Source organism: Phocoena sinus, chromosome 12 (assembly GCF_008692025.1).
Source record: "Phocoena sinus isolate mPhoSin1 chromosome 12, mPhoSin1.pri, whole genome shotgun sequence".
In the NCBI taxonomy this organism is placed as follows: Eukaryota; Metazoa; Chordata; class Mammalia; order Artiodactyla; family Phocoenidae; genus Phocoena; species Phocoena sinus.
In genome coordinates this window covers 83,817,206-83,825,683 of record NC_045774.1, presented here as the reverse complement: position 1 = coordinate 83,825,683, position 8,478 = coordinate 83,817,206, and the positions used below count along the sequence as shown (strand labels likewise).

The 8,478-nt window shown below is 39.5% G+C and overlaps 1 protein-coding gene across 1 annotated transcript in view; it reads left to right on the top strand.

The window, feature by feature from the left end:
* Nucleotides 1-755: 755 nt before the first annotated feature.
* The window catches only part of COL19A1 (collagen type XIX alpha 1 chain), a 356,422-nt gene continuing 348,699 nt past the window's right edge, over nt 756-8,478 (top strand). Inside the window, exon 1 of the mRNA XM_032650897.1 lies at nt 756-846. Coding sequence (XP_032506788.1) covers nt 756-846 — 91 coding nt within the window. The remainder of the gene's footprint in view (nt 847-8,478) is intronic.

Genomic DNA, 8,478 nt, shown 5'->3' with positions numbered 1-8,478 from the left:
CAACGGGAGAGGCCACAACAGTGAGAGGCCCGCGTATCGCAAAAAAAAAAAAAAAAACAAAACAAGAAAATACTGACACATGCTACAAGATGGTTGAACCTCGAGGACAATATGCCTGGTGAATAAAGTCGCAAGAGAATAAATACAGCGTGATTCCATGGGCATGTGACCTAGAGCAGTCAAATTTGTAGAGACAGAAAACAGAATGATTGTTGCCAGGGGCTGGGGTGGGAGAAATGGGGAGTGACTATTTAATAGATACAGAGTTTCAGTTTTGCTGGATGAAAAGTGACAGGTGGTGGTGGTGATTATACAGCATGAAGATACTGAATGCCACTGAACTGTACACGTAAAAATGGCTAAGATGGTAAACTTTGTTATGCGTATTTTACCAGGATTAAAAATAAAGATATATACATATCATTGTAAGTAGCGTGGCTTTAAAAAAATTTAGAAGAAGAGAAATTTAAGTTATATGAGGCTGTATGGACATTGATAACTAATTAGGGACTAATCTGAAAATATTTTCAGAGGCTTTCATGCATAATAAGGTATATATTAATAATGTCTAATTACATGTATAAGCAGATATCCAATTATATAATTATATATATTGTAAAAATCTATTGAGTTCTCTTTGGTGACGAGGATTTTCTGGAGATAATGATGAAGGGAACTGTATGCGATAAGCTCAATTCAGATATTTTGTTCTGTTGCAGGTCTGTGGCCACTGGATCCCATGGTTTTGAGGTGCCATGAGACCCGCTGGCTCTTGGAAGCTTTGGTTCTGGGCAGCGATGCTCCTGCTTCCTGCTTCCGCTTCCGTGGTGAGCAGGGACAAGCCAGGTATCCAGGCCACCTCTTGTCCAGTCTCCAAATGTTATTTATAGTCTTTATTTTAAAAAAATATTAAAATAAATCATATTAGGGTTGAAGAGGCCATAGATTCAATCTACTAGCACACAATAGATAATAATTTATTGTTTTCCCCATTGACCTTCACGTTGCACATTGAGAATGTCTAAAATTACATTTTTTATATGCATATTATATTAGTCTAAATAGCCTTTTCTTTCTCTCACTGATATTTACAAATATAACTATGTATGTACATCTCTGTGTGTGTCTATTTTTCCCTTTCCCCTTTAAATGAAGTTTTTCAAGTTACTCAAGTTGTAAGTATGCAAACCCATCCTCAGTTAGGATTAACCAAGGACATAGCTAATGTTAATTACAGAAGAGTGAAAAACAGAATAAGAAATAGAAAAGGAAATGTAGTTTAATTATATATCAATTTTGTAGTATCTCAGATGAGGCAAACAAAAGATTAACTGTCGTGAGAGCACTTTTTGAACTAAATAGATAATATTTATTTGCAACTGTTCAGTTATCAACCTCATAAATATTTCCAAAGGACTTGAAAGCAATTTGAAACATTCACTTCCACCTCTGATTTTTAAAAATGATCCGGTGGCTAATTTGGAAGTCTCTTCTTGAAGATTGAGTACGCGTGAGTTACTGACCTCAATGTACTTCGCATTCCAAAGTTGAACTAGACACATTGAAAAGCCATTTGCTGAGCAAAGAGAAACTTCAACTCACCTTCTATGCAAAGGATCACATACGATATATTCTGACCCTGGTCACATATGATGACGTGTCCTGAGACTATGAGTCTTACTGTGCTTATTCTTTTGAATGTTTCTTTCAGAATTTTTGCTAAACAGATATAAACATACACTAGTAGAGACTTTTGAGTTTGAAGCACTCATAAAATAAAAACATATCTGAGTCATGGTGTTTTGTAAGTCTTTATGATTTTTTACTAATTTGGCAGGAGTTGCATTTCATAAAATAATCTACATGAAAGTTTGAATATTCTAACACTGTACAAATGACATCCTGTGGCTATCATACTTTTTTGGGGGGAAATCGTTTTTCAGAAAAGTCGGGCGTGACTCATGGCAAAAAGAAGTCCCTAGGGCAGGGAGTTTATTCTGATAATGTTGCTACTCTTCTGAATTAAAAAATATATATATTTATTTATTTGGGCTACGCCAGTTCTTAGTTGCAGCATGTGGGCTCTTAGTTGTGGCGCGCAGACTTCTTAGTTGCAGCATGCATGAGAGATCTAGTTCCCTGACCAGGAATCGAGCCCCACGCCCCCTGTATGGGGAGCGCAGAGTCTTACCCACCCGACCAGCAGGGAAGTCCCTCTTCTGAATCTTTTTTACATCTCTTCCTTTTAAGAGACGTAGCAGGAAATGCAATTTGCTACTTAATCAGAGGGGATAGGACTTTTTTGGTTTGAAAGGAGAATGAATCAGTTTCTAGGCACGTGCGAGTGTGTAATAAATAAATGTTCCTGATGATATTGATTTGAAGGATCTACATAAATGGTTTTCCAATTTTAGTGTGAGCAAGAATCATCTGGGGTACTGATTCTGGAGTCCCACTCCCAAAGATTCCTATGATGCGGGACAGCATGGGGTGGGATTCAGTCATTTACATCTTTAACCGGCTCCCCACGTGAATCTAATGCCTATGTTTGCGGAAAACAGAGGAACACTCACCTTTGGGATGATTAACTATTTCTTTTTATTATTTTTTTCTTAGCTGGTTGTCTTGCACCTTACACTACCAGGTTGCATTTGTTTATTTCTTTAGACTTTAATAACGTTTTTGGGAGGGGTAAGAGCACTTAGCATGAGCTCCTCTCTGGTAACAAATTTCTATGTGTATAACACAGTACTGTTCGCTATAGATCTTGCGTACAGTACTCATCACCTTGCGTAACTGAAACTTCTCCATCTTGGGATTCCCCTGAATGTTTTGCTCTTGTAGCTTGGCTATGTCAATTCTTTAATCAGGTTACATTGTATGTAGGAAGACTGAAATGCATATATTCTAGCCCAATTCACCCTACCAAATTAATCTTTCTGAAAGATTTTCCTAAGGGTGTGAATTCCAAATTAATTGGAACTCTAGTAAGATTCACGTAACCTGAAGCACTGAGGGAAATTCCTAAAGAAAAAAAATGCAGAGTTGTTTTTTATCGGGGCAGTTGGTAGGAGATGCTTGTGAAACAGCCCACACTAAACGTGCCATGGAAATTGCTTAACTGCAAGTATCGTTTGCTTTCATTGAAAATGTCAGCACAGCCCTGTCATAAGTATCATTGAAGAGTATAACATTTCGGGCCTGGCAGGGGCTCTTCTCATGTCTTGTGTGTCTGATTCATAGCACAAAGTTCCCTTTTTAGTTTCCTCATGTGCAGACCTGTGCCTGTGGTCACTAACCATTTACCGGAGGGAAGTGATTACAGCCTAAAAATAAAATATAACAAATCTGAGGGAGAGGCTAGGGTTTCAGCTCTGGAGTCTGTGAAGTTGTCAACAATCTGCTGTTAAACTTAAATACACGAAGGATAAATCGAGTCTTTTAATTGCTTTACTTAACTCAATGGTGTGCCTAATGATTGCTTGCAATATTGGGCCAGTTGGGATGGAATTCAAGAGTAATATGGAGGGATTCGATAATACCTTTAATATTAAAATCTTGAAGCTATTCAGAATTAGCTATTCCATATTCTTTCATCAGTTTTACTATTATGTTGAGATTATGACATAAGGCATGTTTGCATATTTTCACACTGCAGATAAACAATTTGAATGTGGCCGTTTCAGTTTAGTTGTCAAAAGAGGCTGGGGAAGAGAGTTGTATTAATTAATATACATCACAGAGATCATCTCAAAACTTGCTTTAATTACTTTCTTAAAACTTGTCTCTATGATAGAAGCTTATGTCTCATAATAGTTCCTATTTCTCATGCATTTTCCTTAATCTGTTCTAAGGCAAAAGTACTGAGTTATCATCAAAAGTAATAAAAACAGAAAATAAGGTAAGGAAGAGCAGCAAAAAAAAGCCAGACTCAATAAAGAGATAATAGAATGCCATCCCTTTTACTTATGGTAAAACTTCAGGTTAAGTGTCTTGATGGAATTGATTATAAACTTAGGTCCCAAACTATACACATACACCCTTTTAAACTAGTTTTCTATTGATTATAAGGAAAAACTATTCTTCTGAAATTTGGCTTTTACTAGTCGACACACGCTGCACTCTTAAACTCAGAGTCGAAATATGCTATTATATAGAGAGTTTTATTTTGTGTTTTGAAGAATTCCTCATGTTCAGTATGGTACCGGATAAGAGTCCCACTGCTGACGAATGTACTTTGTAACTCCTAAATTTTTTAAGTGCAGGAAAGCTTCACAATTATTAAATAAAGGTTATAGCTCCTAACCTGGTATACTCCTCTGGGGGAACAGTTTTGGATAAAAAATTAGCAGTGAAGGTTCTGTGACCCCTCGTTACCTCTTTGTTAATATAACTGTGTTCCCATTTTTTTCTTGTTTTGTCACTTTTCCATATTTTTTTGTTATATTCTGGTCCAAGGTGCTAACCTCTTGTTGTTAACCATTGTTTTTCTCCCAACCTAGGATACTCTGTAATCCTTCATCAGATGTATTAGCAAAGTATGAAGTGTACAGGAGTCCCCAGGGCAACTAGTAACAATTAAATGAAAGGCCTCTGTCAATGGGAAGTCTGTCAGCCTTTAAAAAAAAAAAGCAAAACACCTAAAGGCTGTTATTTTGATCCATTTATGAAAAGAAAACAAACTAGTTCTATGTCTGTGGTAAATTATTGCTCTTCAACTTCCCCAACCCTGATCTTGAGACAAATGCTGTGTCATGAGTTTTGTCACTAAAGGTAAAGAAAACAATTTTCCTAATGCATGTTAGAAAACAAGAGTGATACCTGTCAGAGTGGTCATCATCAAAAAAACCACCAATAACAAATGCTGGAGAGGATGTGGAGAAGAGGGAACCTCGTGCACTGTTAGTGGGAATGTAAACCACTGTTGGTGGTGCAGTCACTGTGGAGCACTGTATGGAGGTTCCTCAGAAAACTAAAACTAGGGCTTCCCTGGTGGCGCAGTGGTTGAGAGTCCGCCTGCCAATGCAGGGGACACGGATTCGTGCCCCAGTCTGGGAAGATCCCACGTGCCGCGGAGCGGCTGGGCCCGTGAGCCATGGCCGCTGAGCCTGCGCGTCCGGAGCCTGTGCTCCACAACGGGAGAGGCCACAGCAGTGAGAGGCCTGCGTACCGCAACAAAACAAAACAAAACTAAACTAAACTAAAACTAGAACTACTACATGACCCAGCAGTCCCACTCCTGGATATATATCCCGAAAGAAACAAAAACACTAATCTGAAAAGATACATGCACCTCAGTGTTCATAGCAGCACTATTTACAATAGCCAAGATATGGAAGCAACCTGAGTGTCCATCAACAGATGAATGGACAAAGAAGATGTGTATATATACAATGGAAAATTACTCAGCCATAAAAAAGAACGAAATTTTGCCATTTGCAGCAACATGGACAGACTTGGAGGGAGTTATGCCTAGTGACATAAGTCTGAGAAAGAAAAATACTGTAGGTTATCACTTATATGTGGAACTAAAAAATAAAATGAACTAGTGAATATAACAAAAAAGAAACACTCACAGATGTAGAGAACAAACTAGTGGTTACCAGTGGGGAGAGGGAAGGAGGGGCAGGAGAGGGGTAGGGGATTAAGAGATACAAATTATTATGTATAAAATAAATAAACCACAAGGATATACTGTACAATACAGGGAATACAGCCAATATTTTATAATAACTATAAATGGAGTATAACCTTAAAATTTTTGAATCACTATGTTGTACACCTGAAACATATAATATTGTATATCAAATATATCTCGATAAAAAAAAGAGTGATAAATAGAACGCCTGTGAAACTGGGCAGATTTAACTCTGATTTTACAGGTAATAATAATTCCATAATATGTTATGTGGACTCCAGAGGATATGAAGAAATAGAAAAAATAAAGCAGGTGAAGTGGACGAGAGAGAAATATTGCAATTTCTCAGGAGATAGCTGTTGCCCTTCCTCCCTTCTGGCCTTACCTCCTGTGTAATGCCATCCATCCCTGTGGCTTTAAGTATGGTTTTTATGTCAATCACTCCCAAATTTACCTCACAGCCCACCCCTCTTTTGTGTTCCATACCCATATTTCCTAATGGCACCTTGAACTTGACATTTCTAACTCTGTGGCTTTTCCACCGCAGCTGAATTCACTCCTTGTCACAACTCCTTTTCTTCCTCTAGTGGCATTCATTTCAGTAAACTCACCTGTTACCCAGCTGAGCAAGGCATCTCCCCCTCCTCCCTACGTTCAGTCTGTTATCACATCCTGTTGATTCTTTTTTTTACAAGAAAATTTTTTAAAATTTATTTAATTAATTTATTTTTGGCTGCGTTGGGTCTTTGTTACTGGGGGCGGGCTTTCTCTAGTTGCAGCGAGTGGGGGCTACTCTTCGTCGCGGTGCGTGGGCTTCTCACTGCGGTGGCTTCTCTTATTGCAGAGCACGGACTCTAGGCATGCGGGCTTCAGTAGTTGTGGCGCATGGGCTCTGTAGTTGTGGCTCGCGGGCTGTAGAGCGCAGGCTCAGTAGTTGTGGTGCACGGGCTTAGTTGCTCCGTGGCACGTGGAATCTTCCTGGACCAGGGCTCGAACCCGTGTCCCCTGCATTGGCAGGCGGATTCTTAACCACTGCGCCACCAGCAAAGTCCCCATCCTGTCCGTTCTTGTGTCTCAGTTCCTTCCCCCTTGTCCATCTTCAGTGTCACCTCTTTAAGTAACCACCCTATCTGGCCTCCAAGACTATGAGCATGTGGGTGAGGGTGCCAGATGAAATACTGGCCACCCAGTTAAGTTTGAAGTGGGACAAATAATGAAAACATTTTAGTATAAGTATGCTCCAAATATTGCATCAGAAATACGTATACTAAAAATATTTTTGTTCTTTATCTGACATTCAAATTTCTTTTTTTTTTTTTTTTAACATCTTTATTGGGGTATAATTGCTTTACAATGGTGTGTTAGTTTCTGCTTTATAACAAAGTGAATCAGCTATACATATACATATGCTCCCATGTGTCTTCCCTCTTGAGTCTCCCTCCCTCCCACTCTCCCCATCCCACCCCTCCAGGCTGTCCCAAAGTCCCGAGCTAATATCCCTGTGCCTTGCGGCTGCTTCCCCCAGCTATCTACCTTACTACGTTTGTTAGTGTGTATATGTCCATGACTCTCTCTCGCCCTGTCAAAACTCACCCTTCCCCCTCCCCATATCCTCAAGTCCGTTCTCCAGTAGGTCTGCACCTCTATTCCTGACATTCAAATTTCATTGGGCACCTGTTTTTATTTGCTGTATTTGGCAGTCCTACATGGTATGAAGGGAGGAGAGGGTGTTTCATTATTTACAGGGTGGTCAGGGAGGGCTGACCTCATTGAGGGGCAGTTAAGCAGAGACAAGAAGGTAGTGAGAGAGTGAAGCACGTGATCACCTGGAAAGAAGCACATGCCAAGGCCCCGAGGCAGGGGCGTGCTCAGCGTGCAGGAGAAACGAGACAGAGCGGAAGACTGGAGTCCAGTGAGTGAGGAGGAGAAGGGCACGTGCCCCTCAGAAATGCATCTGTGCTTTATGTGTTGTCAGCATCTGACTTCTGAGCCTGCAAGCTCAAAGGCTAGACCTTGAACTCTGGTAAAATTCACCAGAGCAGCAGACACTGCCCTGTGAGACCTCTTGGGAGATGCTAAAACCTTGCCCTCTAGGAGTACCAATGGGTAGGCTTCTGAATTTATATCTTTCAGTCACATATCTCCCCTAAAGACCTCTCAACAAGCCTTAATTCACAGGTACTTTAATATTGTAATACTGAGTTATTCATGATACATTTAAGTACAAATGTGTGGAAACATGGACACTTAGCATAGTTAAAATATAAATTATATATCCACTAGACAAATGACATATTTCCTTTCTTTGCAATCAGTAAAGTGGTATATTAATAGCTTAAGTAATGCTAAGAACCCTCTACAAATTGTAAAGGTGTACTAGAACATGTATACATTTATTTTTCAGGATGCCTCTAATTTTGACTTTTCTCCTTGTCTTTGTGGTGCACAAGGAATGACTTCACTCCTGGTTTTTCCTAAGGGCAGAGGCCTCTGGGGCCACAGAGAGTGACTGGTCCGTTTTCTGTATGAGCATCAGCAAAATACACACATCTTTTAGGTATTCAATCAGCAGGGAAAAAATGGAAAGTTAAAAGAATGGATTTAACTGTTCTGGGCTTTTTAGCTATTTGAGAGGAGAAAGAAGGAATTGAACATGACTTCCGTGGTTAAACCGAAGACTTTTATATATGAGTGGGTATAGAAAGACCAGAACAATGAGAGGAAAAATATGTTTTAAAAGACATGTGATCTAATCTCCAGACTAGAAAGCTTAACAATATAATAGGGGACCCAGTCAACAGGTGAAAACAAGCATGAGGATTTAGAGATTAAGGGAACAA